Source organism: Pristis pectinata, chromosome 14, assembly GCF_009764475.1.
Source record: "Pristis pectinata isolate sPriPec2 chromosome 14, sPriPec2.1.pri, whole genome shotgun sequence".
In the NCBI taxonomy this organism is placed as follows: Eukaryota; Metazoa; Chordata; class Chondrichthyes; order Rhinopristiformes; family Pristidae; genus Pristis; species Pristis pectinata.
In genome coordinates, this window is record NC_067418.1 from 45,354,653 (window position 1) to 45,378,781 (window position 24,129).

The window sequence follows — 24,129 nt, forward strand, 5'->3', positions numbered from 1 at the left end:
CTGAGGAAAATGCTGAACACTGAACTACTTACTGCTACAAAACAGTAATTTTTTTTGGAAACATTGCTTGCATTGCAATTCTGAAGTTGCAGAGAGCCACGTCTAAAGTTTAAAGAAATTTGTGGCTATTCCCAGTAACTAGATTTGCATTATTCTGCTTGGCAAATACAATGTTCGTGTGACAAATGAGAGTGAATTTGAGACGTGTACAGGAGCTTCACTTTTTTTGTGCCTATCTCTTATGACCCAGCATATCTGTACTGAAAGAGAATCTCATTGAATAAGTGAATCATTGAGTAAAAGAAGAGGTGGAAAATGACATTACAAACAAGGAGAAAAAAAACATCCCATCTTAATTCTCATTTATTTCATACACATCAAAAACTAAAGTTTGGCAATGGCTGATTCATTCAAATTTGTTCCTAATTTTCTCAGAAAATGACCATAACCTCTTTGGAGTAGAATATTACAACCTTTAATTGGAACTGAAGTTCTTCATAGCCTTCATCAACCACTTCCTTAACTTGAATACGTGAGTGTAAAATCCATATTTTCCATCTCTGTCGCATCCTTCTCCCCAAGAAACTATTCCAATCAGGTACCACCGATTATCTGTGGGATTCTGAGAGAGTCAAAAAGAATTATCTTTAATAGAAATCAGAGGTAGGAACTACTCTTGCATATAAGTTAGATACCTAACAAGATCCTTAATTCTGGCTCTGATTTATCTGGTGCTTTTCATGACCTTGATAGCTGGAAGAACTTTACAGCCTTTGAAACACTTTTTGGGTGTAGTCACTGTTACGATATAGAGAAAACAGTAATTGGTGGTGTGGTGGATGGGTAAGAGGGGAAAGATTGATAGAGGACCTGAGGGGCAACTTTTTCCACACAGGGTAGTGGATGTATGGAAGGAGCTGTCAGAGGAAGTGATAGAGGAGGGTACAATTGAGTTGGTGTGTTAATTAGCCCTGATGGGAATACCACACAAAAAAACAATGCTAAAGGAACTCTGCAAGTCAGACAGCATCTATGGAGTGAAATAAACAGTCAACATTTGAAGGGTCTCAACCTGAAACATTGACTGTTTATTTCTCTCATCCATAGATGCTGCCTGACCTGAGTTCCTCTAGTTCTTTTTGAGTGTGTTGCTCCAGATTTCAGCATCTGCAAAATCTTGTGTCTCCGTGTTGATGGGAATGTGGCGGTAATAAAATGGGATTAAGGCAGAATTAATGCAAACTGATGCTTGATGGTCAGCACAGATTCAGTGGGCTGAAGGGCCTGTGCTGTGTGACTCTATGAACCTAAGCTAATACTTGTGTTCTAGCACAGAAGGTTTGTCTGTGAGATCAGCCAAAGGGGTCAAGGTCCCTTAGTAATGGCCAAGTTAATGGACTGCTATCTACAACCGCACTGTTTATTTTGGGTATCACTCTCATTGCAGCTGGTTGTATTGGAATGAAGCACGGAGGGAGAGCATGTCCTCGGTCCACTTCCTTTTGCTGCCCCAGGATGATGTAGGGAGTCTTCACGTTCTATGTCTGACTTCACCTTTTTTCCTTGCCTCCACTGTTTTATCATTCTCTAAGGTTGATGTTATCCTTCCACCATCATCTTTACTCCCTTGGGTTTACATTGCACTTTGCTTTCACTCTTTGGGGTTGATTGTACCCTCTTGGTTCACAATCAAGGGCTGGTGTTACTGTTTTCACTCTAGGGTTGATGTTGCCCTTCCCTTCACTCTGCAAGTGTTAGTTTACCCTTTTCTCTTCGCTCTCTATAATTGATGTAGGTGTTCCTTTACTTTGGGGTTGAAGTTGCCTTACACATGGTGATCAATAATAGGATAATAGCTTATTAACATGGAAAGAGTAAGAGCAGCATATTGCTTATGGAAATTCCATCCTTCTTGTTGTAGGTTGCACTATTACTTGATACCCCAAACCATGCTCCTTTCAGGAAACCAGTGGGATAGGTGAACCTACTCCTTGCCTCTACCCATGCTGTTTTGAAACCGATCACCTGATCTGCTCAGTGACCTGCAAATATTTTTACCATTAAAAACAAGAGTAATGGTTCTTACCTCGAATTGCAGTTGAAAACTTAATGCATTCAATCTGCTAAATAGTATGCACTACAAACATTTACTGTCGATGATCTAACTTCAAAGGTGTAAGAAACCCATTTGTAACAGGTGTGGGAGATGCTGCACTGCTGTTTTAAACAGGGTGAGGTGGGACTGAAAAGAAGTGGTGAGTGAAAGATGTAGGATGGGCCATGGGGACAGAATGGAGCAGTCAGTGATGAAAAGGAAAATGTAATGAAGGGAAAGAGTAAAAATCAAACCTGAGAGCAAAGGGGAATGTCAATCCCAGGTGGGAAAAAACATGAATATCAAATCTGGAGAATGAAGGGAAAAGGGTAAAATAAACACCAAGTGAGGGAAGGGGCAATGTCTACCCAAGGGTGTCATGATAAAGAGTAATGCTAACTTTAAGGTAATATCAACTCAGAGTGAAGGGAAAGTATATCATCAACCCAGGGGAATGAGGAAAAGGATAACATACATGCTGGCACTTGAAAGGTAGAAGTAATGTTAAATGTCAAGTGAAGGGAAAGGGGTAATATTAACACTAGAGAGTGAAGGCAGAGGAGTAATATCAACTCCAGACTGAAGTGAAATGGAAATAGCAACCATATTTCAGATACTTTCTCACCAGGGTGCTATCTAATTGCTGTAAAATGTCTTCACTCTTGTACTCAAATTCTCTTAAAATTCATCATATCATTTATCTTCTAAACTGCTTGGTGTACATTGAGGTTAACATTCAGTGATACTTGGTATTGGTTTATTATTGTCACTTGTACTGAGGTACAGTGAAACAAGGACATTCAGGTCCCTCTGAACACCAACACCTTTTAATCTCCTACTTTTAAAAACAAACCTTTCCACTGCTTCTATTCAACTGAACGACCTCAACATTTCCACTGCTGTTTCTTTGCCCATTCACTTAACCTTAGCACTTTTCTCACCTCCCACATTGGCAAGGATGTTCAACTAAAAGGCACAAAACAAAAGGAAAATGGTGGAATATTATTCTGAGTGATTACATAGATTGGCGGAGTGAGAGGCAGATGAAGAGATTACAGATGGATGTAAAAAGGCAAGACATCGCACAGTTCCTTCACCTTTCTTCAGTAAGCTGCAATACTTCCAATAGTTTTTTATAAAACACAAGAATTATAAAAAAAATGTAAAACAGTAACCTTCATCACAAAAGGACCACCACTGTCACCTTCACAGGCATCTCCATGCTCCTTGTCTTCTGGACTGAAGCCTACAGAGAGCAAGAAATCCGTTATTTTATATTAAAAAAGACAAATGTAGTGATTGAAGAGCTGTGCTTTCACATGAAACACCTGATATATAGTATCCTGTCCATCATGTCATCTACCACAGTTCTGGGTTCCTGGCTCCCTCATGTTCACTGTGCCCATCTCAACCATTGTGTGTATCACATCCATTTCTGAACTTTTATTAATAAAAGGAAACATTGATTCCAGCCTGTCCTACTGCCTCCAGGAAAAAAAACTCTTAATTGTTGTCGTTGCTCTCCCTTCTTTCCTTCTGACACCCAGTTTCTTTGCTTCCTTTCTGTCTACCATTGTTAAACCTCCTTTCTTCATTATCACAATTCAATTTTCTTCACCCTCCTTTGCTCCCCATTAATTTTCTTTCTTGAATCCTTCACTCTGCATCTTCACTCCACCCATCATCATCCTCCTCTTGTCACTCCACTGTCATGTAATTCCTTCTTCCATCTTCACTATCATTTGAATCCCATCTTCATTCTTGATCAGAATCACTCTCCATCTTTACTCCTCCTTGTCACTCCTCTTCACTACCCCCATTTTCCATGTTTCCTCTGGGAATGTATTTACAAGTAATAATTCCTAATGTAGGAATGAGTACATTTTTAGAACTACCTCAATGATCACCTGCTTTTAAGCAGAAGAGTGATGATGGGAATGAATTATACTTGTGTTCAGGTTTTTTTGTTTTGTGTTGGAAAAACGAGCAGTATCTGTGGGAGGAAAGGAATTATCGACATTTCAGGTCAAAATCCTGCATTCGGACTGAGTGGAGAGGCAAGTTGGCCAGTATAAAGAGAAGGGGGCGTGGTGAGACAGGAGTACGAGGTGATTGGTGGACTGAGGAGGGGTGTGAGATGTCAGGCAGGTGGAGTTGGGAGACAGTGACCGATGGAAGATAGATGGAGGCAGACAGAGAGAGAGAAATTGAGAGGCAGATAGAGCAAGGTGGGAAGAGGGGAGTGCAAACATTAGAAACAGCTGCTGGAGGGAGATGAGCAGGAATGCAAAGGGCTACCAGTGCTGGACTCGGATAAGTGAAGGAGGTGAGAAATGGGAACCACGGGGTGGGGAGGGGGAAGGTGAATGTAAATGTGGCCTTAGTTGCAATAGCCACATCTAAAGAACAATTGCAACAAATTCCCTCTGCTCTGTAGGGAATTCATTCTTTTAAAGTAGTCCTTGTTAGGAAGCTCAAGCACTCCCATCAAAGCTGACATTTGAAGTGGATTCAGATAAGTTGTTTTGGTTAAGTTCAGATTTACTGCATTGGAATCAGTCATACTGTGTGGGGTAAGATTGCATATGGACTGCATATAGGTAAGCTAGGGGGACTGTATGCACCCGTGGTGGAAAATGAGAATATACACAGGTAAACAGCAGGTTAATAATCCTTTTTTTGAAAAAGATCAAAATTCCAGACTCATTTCTCACTTGAATTTAAATTTCTGAGAGCTAATGGTGGAATTTCTGTCTCTGGATCACTGGCCCAGAACTCTGGTTAACCTACTGGACAAGTAACCACCACACTACCATATCTCCTGTACTGGCAATCTCAGCAAGTCACTCATGCTTCACATTTAACAAGAAAAGGTAAGGATGATAACTAAGCTGTACATCTAGGTCCTGGTGACATTCCTTCAGACATGGTGAAGTTGGGTTGAAGAGGTTTTCTGCAGGCACAAGCTGATTAGATCCTGTGGTGAACCTCCTGATTGATAATTGCTATTTGGGAAAGGTGGATACCAAGTTAACTCTCTGGGGTTTGCCTATCAATGAGGAACATTGGAAGATCCTTTGCAGGGCCTGGAGTAGTTTGCTAAAACACTTGTCTTCATGATATGTGGCAATTCCAGGGTTCATTAAGCTCAATTAAGAGATCTAGTATAGACTGTGGTTAAGGATCCAACTGACGACCTATGGTGGTTGGGGATTGCCATGGCGTTGAGGGACAAATGGTTAGGTCCCATGGAATCCAGGGAGAGCTAGTTAGGTGGATTCAAAATTGTCCACTGTTCAGGCAAGTTTAGGGAAGCTTGGCTGATTACAAATATTGAGGATCTGGTCAAGAAAAAGGAAGCTTACACTGGGTTTAGAAGGTCAGGACACTTAAATCCCTTTAACTATAAAAAAGATTAAGAATACTCTTAAGAGGGAAATCAGGAGGGCAAAGAGAGAGTATGAGATGGATCTGGAAGTAGGGTTAAGGAAAATCCAAAGAGGTTCTATAGATATATTAAGAGTAAAAGGGTGGCCAGGGAGAGAGTAGGTCCCATTGGAGATCAGCAGGGCCGCCTTTTCTCGAGCCGCAGGAGATGGGTGGGATTTTTAACAAATATTTCTCCTTGGTGTTTACCGAGGAGAAAATCATGGTTACTCAAAAGATAAGGGAAACAAGTGATGTTTTGGAGGACATTCGTATTATCAGGTAGGAGGTATTTGCAGCCGTACAGTGCATTAAGGTGGATAAATCCCCAGGGCCTGACCGAGTGCATCCTTAGACTTTGTGGGAGGCTAGAGAAGAAATTGTGGAAACCCTTGTGAAGATTCAGTATTAGCCGCTGGTGAAGTTCCCACAGACTGGAAGGTGGCTAATGTTGTTCTGTTGTTTAAGAAGGTTAGCAAGGACAAGCCACTGAACTACAGGCCACTCAGCCTGACATCAGTAGTGGGGAAGTTACTGGAGGGAATTCTGAGGGTCAGGATCTAGCAGAATTTGGATAGACAGAGTCTGATTGGGAGGAGTCAGCATAGCTTTGAGCGTGGGAAGTCGTGCTTGGTGAATTTTTATTTGATTGATGAGTTTTTCTTTTGAAGAGTTAACCAAAAAGGTAGATGAGGGTAGGGCAGTGAATGTTGTCTATTTGGACTTTAGCAAGGCCTTCAACAAGGTCCCACGTGGTAGGCTGGTCTGGAAGGTTAGGTCCCATGGAATCCAGGGAAAGCTAGTTTGGTGGATTCAAAATTGGCTCAGAGGTAGGAAGTAGAGGGTGGCGGTTGAATGTTGTTTCTCAGAATGGAGGCAGGTGACTAGTGGTGTGCCGCAGAGGTCGGTGTTGGGACTCTGGTTATTCGTTATTTATATAAATGATTTGGATGCGAATGCACAAGGCTTCATCAGTAAGTTTGCAGATGACATGAAATTAGGAGGTGCTGTTGACAGTGAAGAAGGTTATCGTAGGTTACAGGGGATCTTGATCAGTTAGAGAAGTGGGCTGAGGAGTGGCAAATGGATTTCAACACAGATAAGTGTGAGGTGATGCATTTTGGAAGGTCAAACCAGCACAGGAATTATACTGTGAATGGTAGAGCACTAGGGAGTGTAATGGAACAGAGGGACCTAGGAGTACAAGTGCATAGTTCATTGAGAGCGGCATCACAGGTGGACAGGGTGGTGAAAAAGATGTTTAACATGCTGGCCTTCATCAGTCAGGGCATTGAGTATAGCAGTTGGGACATGATGTTGCATTTATACAAGTGGTTGGTGAGGTCACACTTGGAGTAACTGTGTACAGTTTTGGTCACCCTGTCATTGGAAAGATGTGGTTAAACTGGAACGAGTGCAGAAAAGATTTGAAGATGTTGCCAGGACTGGAGGGCCTGAGTTCTAGGGAAAGGTTGGCTAGGCTAGGTCTTTATTCCTTGGAAATTAGGAGAATGAGGGGTGATCTTGTAGAAATGTTTAAAATTACGAGAGACATAGATAAGGTGGACGGTAACAGTCGTTTCCCCAGGGTAAGGGAGTCCAAAACAAGGGGGCATAGATTTAGGGTGAGAGGGGAAAGACTTAAAAGGGGCCTGAGGGGCAACTTTTTCCACACAGAGTGGTGAGTACATGGAACGAGCTGCCAGAGGAAGTGGTTCAGGCAGGTACAATAGTATCATTCAAGAAGCACTTGGATAGTCACATGTAGGGGTGGGGCTTGGAGGGATATGGGTCGAATGCAGGAAGTTGGGACTAGCTGGGTGGACAACATGGTCGGCATGGACTCGTTGGGCTGAAAGGCCTGTGTCCGGGCTGTATTGCTCTATGACTGTAGATGAATGATAGAATCTGGAGGGCAGGGGAGAATAAAATGGAATTAATGTAGGATAAGTGTAAATGAATGCTTGGTAGTTGGATGTGATGGCTGAAGAGTCTGCATGCTGTATGACTCTATAACTCACCTGCACAGAACATGTTATTCGTCACTTTAATGTTGGTGGATGTCCTACATATACGCTGCTCAACGATGGGGAGCTGGATCTGCTGTAGCACCTGAGGTTTCAGAGAAGGAATATTCACAAAGGATTCTGCCAGATTTCCCCAACCTGTGACCCGACCCTTGTGCTGATTTTGTAGCAACCTGGAAACAAAAGAAGAAAAAATTGAGTACTCCTCTTCTACTGGGAAATAAGCTGAGATCCAAGATATTTTCACAGCCTTGACCATCTTCCCACTTGCTTTGCTTTCTCTTTGAGATGCAGTACTTGCAGCCTAAGCTGACAATCTGATCTATTCCCATCACAAACATTAATTTTCAGTTTGCTCCCGTCTCAGTTACACCTGACCAATGGAGCTGGCACCTTATGGGAATTTCTGGAATATCCAGGAATTAAAAATTAATCTCCAATGTAAGCTTGAGGAACAGCACTTCATCTTTCAGCCCTCAGAATTCAACAATTTCAGATAACCAGCTTTTCCTGTTTGTGTCTGAACTAGCCAATTCAGCTGGTTATGCAGAATTAACTTAGCTCTTCTCTTTCTGCAATATGCTTCTTGAACTGTTAATTATTTCTAGCATTCTCTTTTATTTAAGATTCCAAGCAACTGCTCTGCATCTCACTGTTACAGCCTGTGTTTGTTCGTTCTCGCTCTCTCGCTCTCGCTCTCTCGCTCTCGCTCTCCTGCCCTCATTCATCATCTATTTGCACTGCTCCAGACAAGTTAGCTAAGGCTGATTAAACATTCAAATCACTCTGTCAGATGACACCCAAGCAATTACAAAACCTGGACCATTTTTATCTCCACCCATCATAGACATTGCCTTTATTCTCTCAAGCCCTCAGCCACTTTGCAAATTCAAACATGCTTCTGTGCTCAACAGCCATCTCATATAAACATAGCTGCTTCATTATGGCATAATGCAATAAAGAAAAGGGATAAAACATTTCCTTCAAGTACTAGATGCCAGTCTGCTTGCCAATGAGGATGCAACTTTCATCCTGAACTCCAGTCTCATCAATAAGCTATGCATGAATAAAAATAAACATAAGACTAATTATGTGGGATTAATCCAAATCTTTTGGATTTCTGGAAACTATACGAACTACTACAACATCCAGTTCTCAATGTTAAGATTTTTGATTGCACTAATAATTGGTCCGTAACCATAAAAAACATCGAGCTACAATGGGCAGCAGTTCAGAAACCATACATGGTCAAACATGGTAACAAATTTAGGCTGTTTAATCCTGTGTTTATGGTCTGCAGTGAGCTCCCATTCAATCATCTCACTCATTTTGACAAGGAACTGTGCAACCTTCCCATCATCACCAGAATCTTTGGAAACATGTCCTGGCATTTTATGCCTCTCACTTTGAAGCTGTATTGAGCCACTGAAAAGTTTTTTTAACAAAATCTGCGCATGCATATAAAGAGGTAATTAAATCAATTAACACTGAATACCAACCTTGCAGTGACTTCTCTTGTTGGTAGACAGATGGGTGATATATAATCACTGAAAGAAATAGGTTTCACCATATGCAACAATGCGATGTCACGGTTAAGGTTCGTTTGCCAATCGTAATAGGGATGAACAATAATTTTGTCAAGCTTAACGATTTTCTCTCTCTTAACCTCGTACCTGAAGGATGAAGGAATCGGCAATGGTAAACATTAATGACAGAGTGAAAGAAAAAGTAAAAAAAGAGAAAACTAACATGACATGAGAGAGGCGATATGCAAAAAAAACAAAATTAAATAATCAGCAGTGTTATAAAAAAATGGTAGCCCTTTGACACTGACAAACATGGTTCACACAGTTTTGGCATTTTATAACCCATTGCACAGACAGGGAAGCTTAACGTGCTGATATTTGTCTGATTAACCCATTTGAACTCACCCCCCCATCAAATATTCCTTTTGTTCTAACCATTCTTCCCCACTTTCTCTCCTCCTGAAAACTAACCTGTTTTTCTATCTTTTCCAGTTCTGACGAAGGGTCCTAGATTTCAACATTAACTGTTTCTCCCTCCACAGATGCTGCCTGACCTGCTGTGTGTTTCCAGCGTTTTCTGTTTTTATTTCAGAATCAGAATTATTATCACTGACATATGATGTGAAGTTTGTTGTTTTGCAGCAGCAGTAGTGTAAAGACATACCATTACTATAAATTGCAAAATTAAATAGTGCAAAAAAAGGAATAATGAGGTAGTATTCATGGACCATTCAGAAATCTGATGGCAGAGGCGATGAAACTGTTTCTAAATCATTGAGTGTGGGCCTTCAGGCTCCTGTACCTCATTCGCAATGGTAGTAATGAGAAGAGGACATGACCCGGATGGTGAGGATCCTTTGTGATGGATGCCGCCTTCTTGTAGAACCACCTCTTGACTATGTCCTCGATGATGGGGAGGGCTTGCTGAGTCTACAACCCTCTACAACCTTTTGCGATCCTCTGCATTGGAGCCTCCATACCAGGTGGTGATGCAACCAGGCAGAATGCTCTCCACTGGACATCTATAGAAATTTGTAAGTCTTTGGTGACATAGCAAAACTCCTAACGAAGTAGAGCCACTGGCGTGCCTTCTTCGTGACTGCATCAACGTGTTGGGCCCGAGACGTTGACGCCCAGGAACTTGAACTGCTCACCCTTTCCACTGCTGACCCCTCAAGGAGGGCTGGTGTGTGTTCTCCAGACATCCCCTTTCTGAAGTTCACAATCAGTTCCTTGGTCGTGCTGACATTAAGTGCGAGGTGGTTGTTGTTGTTGTTGCGACACCACTCAACCAGCTGATCTACCTCACTCCTGTACCCCTCCTCATCCCCATCTGAGATTCCAGCAGTATTTTTTAAATATTCTTTCTTGGTTCACTTTTCCACTCATTACCATTCTTTAACCTGTGCCTCTAGTTTCTAACTGTAAACTAATGTGGTTAAGGTGAAGTGTGAGATATATCACTACTGATAATATGTTGTTGGCCAAGCGCTAGGTTAGGAAGCTTTGGGTGAAATTTATTATAAGATAAATAGATTGTTGAAGGACTAATGGAGCTGTAGAAGGGTAACCTGCAAAGGGTTGGTAGTTGGGTTTAGTTTGACCAGTTGAAATATTAAAAACATGTTACACACAAGGCTGCTAAACAAGAGCCTGCGGTGTTAGAGGCAAGACTGACTGCCAGAAGTCAGAGAATGGGGATGAAGGGGTCCCTTTCAAGATGGCTGCCAGTGACTAGTGGAGTTCTGCAGGGGTCAGTGTTGGGGCCGCGACTTTTCCCTTTATACATTAACGATCTGGATGAAGGAACTGATGGTATCGTGGCCAAGTATGCAGACAATACCAAGATGGGTGGAGGGACAGGTAGTGTTGCGGAGGCAGGGAGTCTGCAGAAGGACTTGGGCAGGTTGGGAGAGTGGGCTGTTATGGACTCAGTGAAAGTCCCTTTAAGATAGAGAGTGTGTGTGTATGTGTGTGTGGGGCGTGCTTACGTCAATAGAAGATAAAGGACGTAATGACGTTGTTGAAGAAGTCAGAAGAAGAAGAAGGAGAGAGAAAGAGAAGGGAGAGAGACACCAGCCTGCTTGTTTTCTCTATCGATGGATGAGAAACAATAACTGTGTTTGCCACTGAAATCCATGTATGGAAGTTGGAAGTAATCCGGTGGAGTTCACTTTGTTGCTGACCTGTAGAAGGAAACAGGTATTTGTGTGTGGACGACCACGGTTCGGATGCTTTTCGGGGTGAGGAAGTCACTACCGAGTAAACACTGAAGTGTCGTTTGGGTTCCATCGTGGAACATTTGGATTTCGTATGTACTCTCTCTATGTTTTTCTACATCTACATCTTATCTTCAGAAAACGGTGGTTGTTGAAGAAGCCCTTGCTCATGTTTCACCTTATGGCTTGCGGAACTGAACTTTAAGAACCATTCAGGAACTGGGAGTTTTGGACTTTGTCACACACACACACGAAGAGTTTAGTTTTGGGGTTAACGTTCGAGGTTTAACATTTTTGAATTCTAACATACTAACATTTTTACTTTTATTTTACGTATTATCATAAGTAGTGATTAATAAAATAGTTTTTAACACTGAATCATGCTCAGTGTGTTTCTTTTGTTGCTGGTTTGTGACAGGGCAAAGAAGTGGCAGATGGAATACAGTGTAGGGAAGTGTGGGATTATGCACTTTGGTAGGAAGAATAAAAGTGTAGACTATTTTCTAAGTGGGAAGAGAATTTAGAAATCGGAGGTGCAAAGGGACTTGAGAGTCCTAGTTCAGGATTCCATAAAGGTTAACTTGCAGATTGAGTCAGTAGTAAATAAGACAAATGCAATGTTAGCATTCATTTCGAGAGGACTAGAACATAAAAGCAAGGATAAAGAAACGACTGCAGATGCTTGAATCTAGATGAAAAATACTGTGATGCTGGAGGAATTCAGCAGGGCAGGCAGCATCTGTGGAGCTAAGCAGGCAGTCAACATTTCAGGTCAGGACCCTTCTTCAGGACTGATGCTGCCTGGCCTGCTGAGTTCCTTCAGCATCATCGTGTTTTTCATAAAAGCTAGGATGTACTGCTGAGGCTTTATAAGCATTGGTCAGACCGTATTTGGAACATCGTGAGCAATTTTGGGCCCTGAATCTAAGAAAGGATGTGCTGGCCCTGGAAAGGGTTCGGAGGAGATTCATAAGGCTGATCCCAGGAACTAAAGGCTTAATATATGAGGAACGTTTGATGTCTCTAAGCCTGTACTTGATGGAGTTCAAAAGGATGAGGGGGGAATCTCATTGAATCCTACAGAATACTGAAAGGCCTGGATAGATTGGACGTAGAGGGGATGTTTCCAGTAGTGGGAGAGTCTAGGATCCGAGGGCACAGCTTCAGAGTAAAGCCCCTTTAAAAGTAAGATGAGGAATTTCTTCAGCCAGAGGGTGTGGAATTGGTTGCCACAGAGGGATGTGGAGGCCAAGTCGTTGGGTGTATTTAAGACAGAGATTGATAGGTTCTTGATTGGTAAGGTGGTTAAGGGTTACAGGGAGAAGGCAGGAGAATGGGGTTGAATAAAGAAATCAGCCATGACTGAATTACAGAGCAGACTTGATGGGCCAAATAGCCTAATTCTGCTCCTATATCTTATTGCCTATGGTCGTATATCCTATCTCCTGAGAGGCTGATAATGGATACCTGTTGTAGATTGCTAATCGCTGAGAAGGTAGCACATTGTGAGCAAGTCCTTGCAGGAGGGACTATAACTATAGCTATAGCTACTTTAATAATCAACTAATAATTAACTCTCATGGTCAACCACACTGTGTACATGTTGTAATGGGATTTATCTGCAGCCTGTAATTGGTTTAGTAACTTGTGTGTTTCTTGATCTGGGATAATGCTATAAAAGGAATATGAAGTGGGAAATGAGTGCTTATTATAGTTTATGGATGTGTCTATACACATTAAATTCTGATGAATAAATAATCTATACCTGAACAGAACCTGCTAACAGTCTGATTATTTTAACATACAAAATCAAGAACTTCACTCAGTACTGTGACAATAAATTCAGAGTGATGTAAAGGTCTCAATTGTGTGGTTCTTTATGGTCTGTATCTTAATTGTGCAACTGTGGCTGTAAAACAGACCACAGGCAAGGCTGGCCGCTTTAGGTGCCTTTGCTGGGGGTTGGCATCATGAACATGTTCATGAGGGGCCTAATGCTCAACAAAGGGCCCTTCCTTGAAATTGGGCCATTGTGGGTGCTATGATGTTACCCAGATCAATGTCTGGCTAAACCAGTAGTCAATGAGAATGCTGAACTGGTGGGAAGCAAGGAGTGGAAGTGGTCTTTTTGGCTTCACAGCTGTTCTGGAACCAGCCCTGCTCAGTCCTTTCCCATGTGCATCTCCCCTACTGATTGACTCCCCCTTTGTAATTCCCAGCTGTCCCCTTCCCCAACTATCACCATCAGCAGTAAACCCCTACCTCCACTCCAATCATCTCAGGATATTTCAGCGATCCATTTTACCCGACAATCCGTTCAGATTAAGGAGAAAGAAAGATTTGTCTTTACGTTGTAACCGTCATAACTTCAGGACATCCCAAAACATTTTGTAGCCAATAAAAGTAATCAGTCAGTAGGGAACTACAGTTAAACTCCGATAATGGGACTTTGGTGTGTTAGATTAGCAGATTTTCCCAACTATTGGACCAACTAATAATAAAACACACTTTTATTTTGCTTTGTTTATATGTCACACAGAAGCATAATACATTTTCCAGTGAACCCAGTGAGCTTAAGGGAAATGGGAAATGTCGAAGCACTCCAGACCCTGGCTCCTGCTGTAAACCAGCCCACAGTCCAGACCCCAGCTCTTATTCCAGAGGCCAGAATATCAGGATTTCTGAACAATGGGAGGCCAGATTATCAGAGCTTTACTGTAATCTGCAATCTAATTTTTTACACAGATTTTATAAACAGCAAGGTGATATTGGACAAATTATCTATGTTTGCACTGTTGGCTGGGGCATTAGTATGAACCAGGACGACAAGAAGAACTGATTTTTTTGCCATGGAACACTGTTAATGCACATGATAAAGGTGAGTTTGAACTCTGTTGTTTTGGAACTTACTGAGCTCGAATGTGCTTTCCAAGACGGACAACAATGTCTGAGGCTGAGAAGTTCTTGTTCCACGGTGGATAGAGGATACAGTGAGCTGCAGTAATAACCCACTGGTCACTCAATAAGCTTCCGCCACAGAGCAGCTGCTGGGGATCTTTTTGGAACAACATCACTTGCCTATGAAAGAAGATATTTAAAAAATTGGGCTGAAATAGATTATCACCTCAAATTGACTGGGAGCAAATTCTTTAACTTAGTCCGGAAATGCAGCGGAAAATGGTTTGGTCTTAAAATTTGGATCAAAATAGGTTCAATTATTCACTGAGCCTTAGTTGTTAACTCAGATCTCAGGAGTAATGGGAAGAGTTAGGAAGAACTTGTATTTACATGGTATTTAATTATATTTATCATATTCTCAGGTTGTCCACAAGGGGCTTGACCGGTGGTGGACAGCCAAGCAGCCAGCTCCTCGGTTTGACTCCTGTGTGTGTAATCAGTTACCTGATTAATGCATCTCCTCAGCATCTTGATGCAATGAGGAGAAATATCAGTCGTTCTCACTTCTGATTGTGACCTGGAGTTTCCCAGCTGGAGGGAGAGAGTAGATATGACAACGTGAGGAATGGACAGGGCTAGGCTTCCCTGTCAGCACTCATTCCCTGGGATTACAGGTGCAGAATGGCCTCAGGAATATTTAGAAAGGCCACTGACCCTTGCCAAGCAATACTCCAGGATAATCAAGGCAGTCGGGAATTAAAAACCATTCAGCTGGTGGTCTTAACAAGTCCTGTCTTTTCACTCAGCAGGGAACCAGTTGTGAAGTAATAGAACCATAGAATAATGTAGTATGGAAACAGGCCCTTCGGCCCACTGGGTCCATGCTGACCATCAAGCACCCATGTACATGAATCCTATTTTATTTACCTGACATTCTCAACAACTCCACCCGAATTCTCCCACTCACCTGCACACTAGGGTCAAGTTACAGTGTCCAATTAACCCACCAACCCATACATTTTTTGGGGTGGGGGTGGAGCTGGACCAGAGGAAACCCCCGCAGTCACAGGGAAAACGTGCAAACTCCACACAGACAGTACCCAAGTTCTGTATGCCTTTGTTAACCTTTTCTATCCCTCCCCCCCCCCATTGTTACCAAGACTCGTTACTCTCCCCCTACCTGTTTCCATCTGTCCATCATCTCTCCCTTACCTGGTTCCACCTTTCACCTACTAGCTTCTGTTTCTACACTGCCCCTTCCCTGTTCAATCTGCCTAATCTTCCTCCCCTCCCTTACCTGTTCCCATCTATCAGTTTCTTGTCTCACTCCTCTCCCCTAACCCTCCCTATCTGGCTTCATCTGCCCTTCATTCCACCCCACCCCCAACCCATCAGCCCTGTCTCACCCCTCCCTCTCACTTCTACACATTGGCTATCTTCACTCTACACTCCCAGTCCTGACGCAGGCTCTTGACTTGAAATGTCGACCATCCCTCTGCCTCCATAGAGGTCGTTTGACCTACTGAGTGCTTTCAGCAGTTGCAGTCTCTTGTGTCTCCACAGTACTGATTAGGCTGCTCTCGATCTGACTTGCCTAATGTGGGAAACCACACTCTTTTGGTACCAATTCATGTTCTAATGTTGATCAGGAGAAGCAAACATGACAAAAATCTACCAACACTCATCATCTGAACATAAATGAATAGTAGTTTTAGTTGCAGAACTGAATTGCAGGGCAGTTAATGCAGTCCAGCATATGACAGGAAGAGTGGTTTGTCAGTGCTCATTCCATATTCTTTCCACATTTCTTATGACGTCGGAGGCCATTTGACCCATTGAGTCTATGCCAGCTCACTGAGAAATCCCATTCTCCACTAATTTTCCCGTAACCTATTCTCCCCACATTCCCATCAACTGTACCACCCACCTGCAATGGGGGCAACTTACAGTAGGCCAATTGACCTACCAACCAAACATGGGAGGAAACCAGAAGACCTGGGCAAAACCTACCCAGTCACAGGAAGAACATGCAAACTCCACATGGCACTGAAGGCTAGGATGGAATTCGGGTCACTGAATATGTGAGGCAGTGGCTCTCTCAGCTGCACCACCATGCCACTTCTGCAGACTTCACCTCCGACAAGGAAGTGTATAATTGGCCACTTGTAAATGGTGCCATTAATGAAAGGCTTCACTTACCATGGGGAACTTCCCATTTCAGCTTCTTGTCCATGCACAATCCGACTTTTGATGGATTCCAGCAATGCCCTCTCCTCTTTATCTTGTTTGTTTATAAGCTCAAACAATCGTCTCAGTCCACATTCTGTAGACAATGAAAATGCTTGAGTTCATCTGCATTTACAAGGCCAAAACGTAACTAGCTCGTATACCAAATGTCATGGCAGCTTCTGCCAGAACAATGCGAAGTTCTCGGAGGAACTCAGCAGGTCAGGCAGCATCTGTGGAAGCAAAGTAAAAGTCAACATCTCTCCTGAAGCAGGGTCTCAACCTGAAATGTCGACTATCCCTTTTGCCTCCACAGATGCTGCCTGACCCGCTGAGTTCCTCCAGCAGTTTGGTTTTTTGCTCCAGATCCCTGTATCTGCAGTCTCTTGTGTCCGAATGCTAAGTTCTTCCTTGCCATTTTCTCGACAAGATCTGTGACTCTCTTTGGGCTGCCTTGGTCAGAATGAGGAGCGGCGATCCCGATGTGGAGAAGAAGGGCAGGGAGTGGGAGTTAACACACTGGTCCAAGAACAGATTTAGTTAGTGGAAGCTTAGGTAGATTGAGTGGCAGGTGGGAGCTAACTCACTGGTCTAAGAGTAGATTAAAGAGAGAGTTAACTCACTAGTCAAGGTAGATTAAGCAGCGAGTAGTTTAAGCACATTTTAAGGGTAGATTTAGCAAAGGGTGTGCCACTAGTCTAAGAGTAGATTAAATACAGAGCAGAGAGATAACCCACCAGTTTTAGGATGGTTTAAACTGAGGGAGAAGTTAATCCATCAGTATAAGAATAGATTCACCAGAGGGTGGGAGTTAACCCATTAGGCTGAAGTTAGAATAAGGAGAGCGAGAGAGGGAATTAATTCACCAGTCTAAAGGCAGGTTAACAGAGGGAGGATGGTAACTGATCAGTCTAAGGGTAGATTTTGCAGAGGGTGGGATATAATCCACTAGTCTAAGGGTAAATGAAATAGAGAGTTGGGAAGTTAACCCACGATCCTCTAGATCAAGTAGAGAGTGAGAGAGGTCACCAGTCTTAGAGTAGACTGTCAAGGGTGGGAATGAACCCACCAGACTAAGAACAGGTAATTAAGAAGATAGGCACTGATTCATCAATCTGAGGATAGATTAAACTGAGGGTGAAAGTTAACTCAACAATTTAAGAGCAGATTTAGCAAGAAATGGGAGATAACCCATTTGTTTAAACATAAATTGAGAGTGGGCTTTAACCCATTAGTCAAAGGGTAGTTTAAGAATTTGGAAGTTAACCCTCAAGCAGAAGGGCAGATTAAGTAAAGTCAAAAAGTTAACTCACCAGTTGATTATTTAGAGGATGGAAGTTGACACACCAACATAAGCGTAGATTAGCTAGTGGGTCAGTGTTAAACCTCCAGTCCAAGGGGAGATTAAGCAGTAGAGTTGGATCTAAATCATTCATCCAAGTGTAGATAAAGTTTAGAGTGGGAGTCAGCCTGCCAGTCTAGGGGTAAACTAAGCAGTATCACCAATGGATTAATCTAGTCTAAAGGTAGATTAAGTATCGAGTTGGATTTAATTCACCTACCTAAAGACAGATTAAGCAGAGAATGGAGTTAACCTAGAAGTATAAAGGAGAATAAAGGAGGCCAAGAGTAAATTAAGATGGGAGTTGGAATTAACCCGTTGGTCTGTGTAGATAAGCAAGAAATGGGCGTTAACCCAGCCATGTATAGATAGATTAACCCAGTAGTCAACAAGTAGATAAATGTCAAGAGTTGGGGTTTATTCAGCTGCCTCAAGGAGCATTGAGCAAAGGATAGTGTTAACCTAGTTGTATACAGGGTGGGAACTAACCCAGTAGAATAAGGGTATATTAGGTGGAGAGTGGGTACTAATTCACTAGACAAAGGCGAGATTAAATAGCTGACTGAATGCAGTGCACGTTCTAACTTCCAAAACAGTCTGTAACAATGATGATCATGACCCGTAGGTGAGTTGCCAGAGACCTTATAAATATGGTGGCCTTTCCAGTTTGCTACCTATTACACATCTATATTTCTTATACGTCTACACTTCTACACTCTGTCTACACTTCCCGCTGCCTCAGGAAAGCAGCTAAAATAATCAAGAACCCCTCCCACCCAGAACTCTCTTTTTACCCCCACCCATTGGGTAGAAGATACAAAAACTTAAGAACATGAACGACCAGGCTCAAGGGCAGCTTCTATCCCACTGTTATACGACTCTTGAATGGACCTCTTATATGATAATGATGAACTCTTGATCTCTCAATGTGCCTCATGACCAATTTGTCTACCTACACTGCACTTTCTCTATAACTGTAATACTATAATCTGCATTCTGTTTTTTTCTCCTTTTGTAGTACCTCGATGTACTTACGTATGGAATGATTCGTCTGGATGGCACGCAAACAAAAGCTTTTAACTGTATCTCAGTACATGTGACAATAATAAACTGATCACCCTTTCTAGAATATGTCCTGAACATCAGGCTCCCTATGCTGCAGCAGTCTCAGAGAAGCTAATGGTGATTCCAATGCTTTTAAAACAATTCTGCCAGCACTCAGTCAACCTCAGAAAGCCTGGGAAAGATTGACTGGAACAATTATATAGATTCTAGTCAAAACTAAGTTCATTTTTCATTTAAGCAACAGTAATAAAAACTGATCTGAACTTACCACTCTCTCCTTTACCAAAATAACTTGGATTGAATGAGGTCACATACTCAGTCGTACTTGTTCGACCAGCAAATGTACCCTGGGATTCTATTTCCTCCAATGTTGGAGGTTCAAATGGATCATAGAGATCATCTACGGACAGAAAGAAACATCAATAAGCACATACTACCTTTCTGAAGTCTAGAAAGGAGTGCACCTTGTAGTATAATTCTAGCCAAGAGGTTTGTGATGGTGTGGCCAAGGGGAAGACCTGAGAGCTAGCAAAGGGAATTAGGCCAAATGTTGTGGATGCCTGAGAAAAGGCAGTTGGGAGAGGGCTGTGAATATTTGGAATTCTTCACAGCTGGACAATAAAAACAAAAACTGAATGGCAAGTATTTTAGTTGGGAAAGAGGGGAGTAAGAAACCACAGATTATTCTGATCATAAGGAAGAAGTTATTGACATGTGCAACCAGCTCAGGAGTTGTGAAGGAGTTAAAAAGGGCTCCCAATAATAAATGCACTTCTCCTCCTTTCAGCTTTACAGACAGACTATTTGCTCTTGAGATATTATTGCTCATCCTACCATAAGGTATAGCAGCAGACATAGAGCTTGCAGGAGCCTGCTCCATTACTTGTAGATCTGTTGGTACAGGATAAGCTATCTGATTGGCAATATAACGACTGAACATTTGGGAGAGAAAATTCCAAACAATTCTTTGTTATCCCCTCCACGAGGATCAGGTAGGAAGATGTTCTTGGGATGGACAATCAGCTGTTAGAATCAACAACAGAGAAGGCTCAAAAAGATGATTTTAGTAGTCAGGCTATTTTCAACTTCCTTGTGACTGGTTCTGAGCTGAAACATTAAGTTGTTTATTCAGTGCCCACACTCATTGACCTGTTGTGTGTTTCCAACATTTTCCTTTGAATATGCTTTAGTTTTATCAGAACTTGTCATCAATAAACCCTTGACTTCCATTTGTCTATCTTATAAACATTCTGTGGCATTAATTGCAAGTTCTTACAGAGAGCGTGCAGATCAGATCAGAACATGGGAAAACAGAAGCAGGAGTAGGCCATTCGGCCCCTCAAGCCTGTCCCTCTGTTCAATGTAATTATGGCTGATCTACCCCAGACCTCATCTCCTGTTCTGTGCCAGTTCCCCCATAACCCTCAATTCCGTGATCTTTCAAAATGTATCAACTTTCTCTTTAATTGCGCTCAATGATCTGGTCTCCACCACCCTCTGGGTCAGTGAATTCCAGAGATTCACCCTCACCTGCAAGAAGATTTCAAAGAATTCTTGATCATTTGATGATTGATTCCCAACAACCCCGTTACGGTTAAATCAATCATCTCTAAAGGCGGCTAATGAAATTGCTCTCCTTTTCTCCAACCATTCCCATGATCTCAAAAGCATGGTGTAGTGCTTCCCGTGACATTACACAATCTTTAACTCGTCACTGATAATCATCAACTCATCAATGTGGCTCCCTGTGCCTCTACAACTGGTATGCATTATTACACAAAACAGACAGGGCATTTGTGGTCAATGCTAGCTCCCCGAACAGAATTGCCTGCCAACTTACCACAGTAGTTGAGTTTACAGTATTCGGTTTCTTTCGATGGGTCAGTGGTATAACACCATACGCCTTCTTCATCCTCATCTGGATTCCTGCAGTAGTTCTTTTCCAAGTCTGCTGTGGGTAAGTTCTGTTTGGTATAATTGTGCTTGTGAGGATATTGTGAGCTCCAAGCCTGGCAAAGATTTCCACTTAGAGTTACATTCAATGTTCCTCTGTAGTCTCTTCCTTGATTTGGAACACAATCAGCAGTTGGCTTTTGTCCTGGTGGCTGAGGTGGCAATGGTTCCAATGTTTCACCTAAAGTTAGAAAAAAAGATTTTGTAAGATCCAACTGAATCTTCCTAGCCTTGAGATGGACAGCACAGTGATGCATTAGTAAAGCTGCTGCCTCACAGCTCCAGCAAATCGGGTTCAATCCTGACCTCTGGTGCTGTCAGTGCGGAGTTTGCACGTTCCCTTTGTGGCCACGTAGGTTCCTTCCAAGTGCTCTGGCTTCCTCCCACATCCCAAGGATGTGCTGATTGGGAGGTTAATTGCCCAGTGTAAATTGCCCTCAGTGTGTAGTTAAGTGGTAAAATGGGGTGGGGGTGGGGTGCTGGGGTTGGTTTATGAGAATATTGGGAGAATAAAATGGGTTCGGATAGGGTTAGTGTAAAAATGGGTGCTCGATGGTTGGCTTGGACTTGGTGGGTGGAAGGGCCCGTTTCCAGACTCTATCTCTCTATGACTGTGTGGGAAATGGAAAGTCATTGTAAACTAACTCTACTGTGATATCATGTACAATTGTCCACACTAAGGGTTTGATTTGTCCAACTGGCCAGTGCCTGAAAATCTTCAGTTGGTTGAATCAATCTTAAAAGGTGGCCAGTGAACAAGGAGCTTGGTAAGAAGTAACAAAGGCAACCCAGGCAACTTCACTGCCTGCCCTCTCACACGCAGTATAAAGGTACCTAGTGGGGATTCAATGCAGAAAAAAATGCTCATTCCGTTCTCTTAAATCACAGCTTTACAGCATTATTTATTGAGGAGTTATGGAGACTGAGACGGTCCCAGGTCTGTCCCATCTCAGTCACAACAGCAAAAGGCAGGACTCAGCATCTCTGGGATAAATGTCAGAGCGGCGGGGAACAAGTTATCCAGGATGCCTACACCTAATTATCCCCCAGCAGCCACTGTCAAACCAGTTGTGTCTGAATGTTTGGGTGCGGACAGAATTGAGCCTGACTGGGACCCAATTCCACCATCACAATACCACACAATCCAACAGTTTTATGTCTCAATGTGCTGAACTCAGACAAGGAATAGAATGACTGCTTGTGATGGAGTGACTCATGTCTTCCATCAGTATAGAATGGGTAAGGGGAAGAAGGCAGACCGATTATCCAAATTAACTAAAATAAGCATGTTAATTGAAGAAGTATTACAGCAACCAGCAGAAGCGTCAATGGTCACATGCTCATATGTAAGGTAATATTTGTTGTGTAAGTCCATCCTAGACAGTAATTTCTACTAATCCCTCTAGTAATGTTCCTGCCCTCCTAAAAGACTGAAACATTCCTAACCAGAGTCAAAAACAGCATTGTTTATGACTACAATTGCTGTGTTGTAACTCTCCTCTGCTTCACAATTTCACAATTCTATGTTAGGATGTCGCTGTTATAAAATGTTAAAATATACACATTGACCACAAAAATGCATATCTTAAAAACTGTTATATATCTGGGATAAGATGAAAGGAAACAAGATAAAAAATGAAACACACCACAGCGAGGAATGTAACACGCTTCTATTTTAACTTTTGGGTCTTTGGTGTAGCACCATGGTCCTCTTTGGCTGTCATCTGGATTCCGGCAGTAGTTATTAACAAGGTCAGATTCATTGTACTTCACTGGATTATATCTGAATGTACAGACAAAAGTGATTGATTAGTAGGGAGAAAAAAAACAAGTCATTGGATGCTTGAAATCTAGTCATAATTCCTGATCGAGTGGCTTATCCAGGACCATGCCACCTGCATGCATTTACTTACTACCACTCCCATCCTGTCCAATACATCCTTCTTGAATAGTGCAAGCTCTTGTAGGTGGCTCTTGGCCTCACTGGAGGGTAATGAAGCTCTAAGAACATGATTGCATTGTAGGTCACCTCACTCGCTCACCTTGTTTGACAACTTCCGACAGTAATTTATATAAATTCTTTTTAAATGTACTTTTATTAACTTTCAGGGCTTCTTTCCCTTGTCCAACTTCTCCATTTAAACAGCTCAGTCATGCCCAATATCCTGGGAATCCAAAGCTCTCTCTTGTGCACCATTTGTTCTAGCCATAATGGCCGATCTTTTCTGTACAGTCAGTCCAGTGTGTCGCACTGAGTAACCTCGGGACTACTATCCTCAAAAACTTTCCATCTCATAAAATTCCTACATAAGTAAACCCTTTCCATTGTCATTACCTCCCATACCAACAAGTCAACTGACTAGTTCTCCTCCCAACATGGAGGCTTTACATCCTCTCATGATATCTCTTAACTTGACACCTTGGGCAGGAACACCACTTGGGATGCCCTGTTCATTTACAAAGCAGTTGCATATTTCTTACAGATAATGTTAGTTTTCATAGACAGTTGAGCTTTCTTCCAGAGGATAACTCTTTGTTCCACAGGGTCGTGGTCATGATTTTTTTTTCCAGTCTTTCTCTTAATCCTCCTCATTGTAGCAGCCAAGATTTCACATCTCTCATCCTGAAACTGGGCCCATGAATCAGAGACATGGCTGGGACAATATAGTTGATGTCATTCAGTTTGGTGACATGTTCCATCTCCCAAGAGGTCTCCAGAAAGACTACATGATAGACAGCCAGCCTGGGACTCAACTGTCATGAAACAAATTCTTTTCAAACCAAATCCATAGCCAACCACCTCTAGTGGTATGGAGCCTTGATAGCACCAAGAGAAAACAGTATGCTAGAGATACATGCCCGACCACCCAGGTGGGAAATGAGGATTAGAAGAGAAAGGCAAAATGGAAAGGAATTTGGGAATCGGGTAAAGAAACCAGAGAGAATGGATCTCACAGCGACTCAAGTTCAACCTTGACCTCAAGTGTCATTTGTACGGAGCATGCATTTTATCCCTATGACCACGTGATATCTCCTGGATGTTCTCGTTTCCTCCCACATCCCAAAGATGTGATGGTTGGTAGGTTAATTGGCTCCTGTACATTAAACCCTAGCATAGGGTTTAATTGGGAATTTGTAAATGGGAAAAGAATCAAAGAGGAGTTGATGGGGATGTGAGATGCAGATGTACAGAGATAGAAAGAGACGGGTAAGGGGACCGTTGGGATTGCTCTGCTGGGATCAGGTGTGGGCTGAATGGCCTCCTTCTGTGGAGCCTGTTGATTAATAATAAATGAAAGGTTGCACTCTGAATTGACATTCATGCTTCTTGAGTTAATTCAACTCAACTTCG

General features: G+C 42.4%; 1 protein-coding gene across 1 annotated transcript in view; it reads right to left on the minus strand.

Moving 5' to 3' along the window:
* Positions 1-347: 347 nt before the first annotated feature.
* The window catches only part of f2 (coagulation factor II (thrombin)), a 49,709-nt gene continuing 25,927 nt past the window's right edge, over positions 348-24,129 (minus strand). Inside the window, exons 6-14 of the mRNA XM_052029709.1 lie at positions 22,424-22,560; positions 20,665-20,958; positions 19,093-19,224; positions 16,391-16,514; positions 14,204-14,371; positions 9,048-9,221; positions 7,543-7,721; positions 3,271-3,341; positions 348-622 (exon numbers count right to left, since the gene is read on the minus strand). Coding sequence (XP_051885669.1) covers positions 476-622; positions 3,271-3,341; positions 7,543-7,721; positions 9,048-9,221; positions 14,204-14,371; positions 16,391-16,514; positions 19,093-19,224; positions 20,665-20,958; positions 22,424-22,560 — 1,426 coding nt within the window. The 3' untranslated portion in view covers positions 348-475. The remainder of the gene's footprint in view (positions 623-3,270; positions 3,342-7,542; positions 7,722-9,047; positions 9,222-14,203; positions 14,372-16,390; positions 16,515-19,092; positions 19,225-20,664; positions 20,959-22,423; positions 22,561-24,129) is intronic.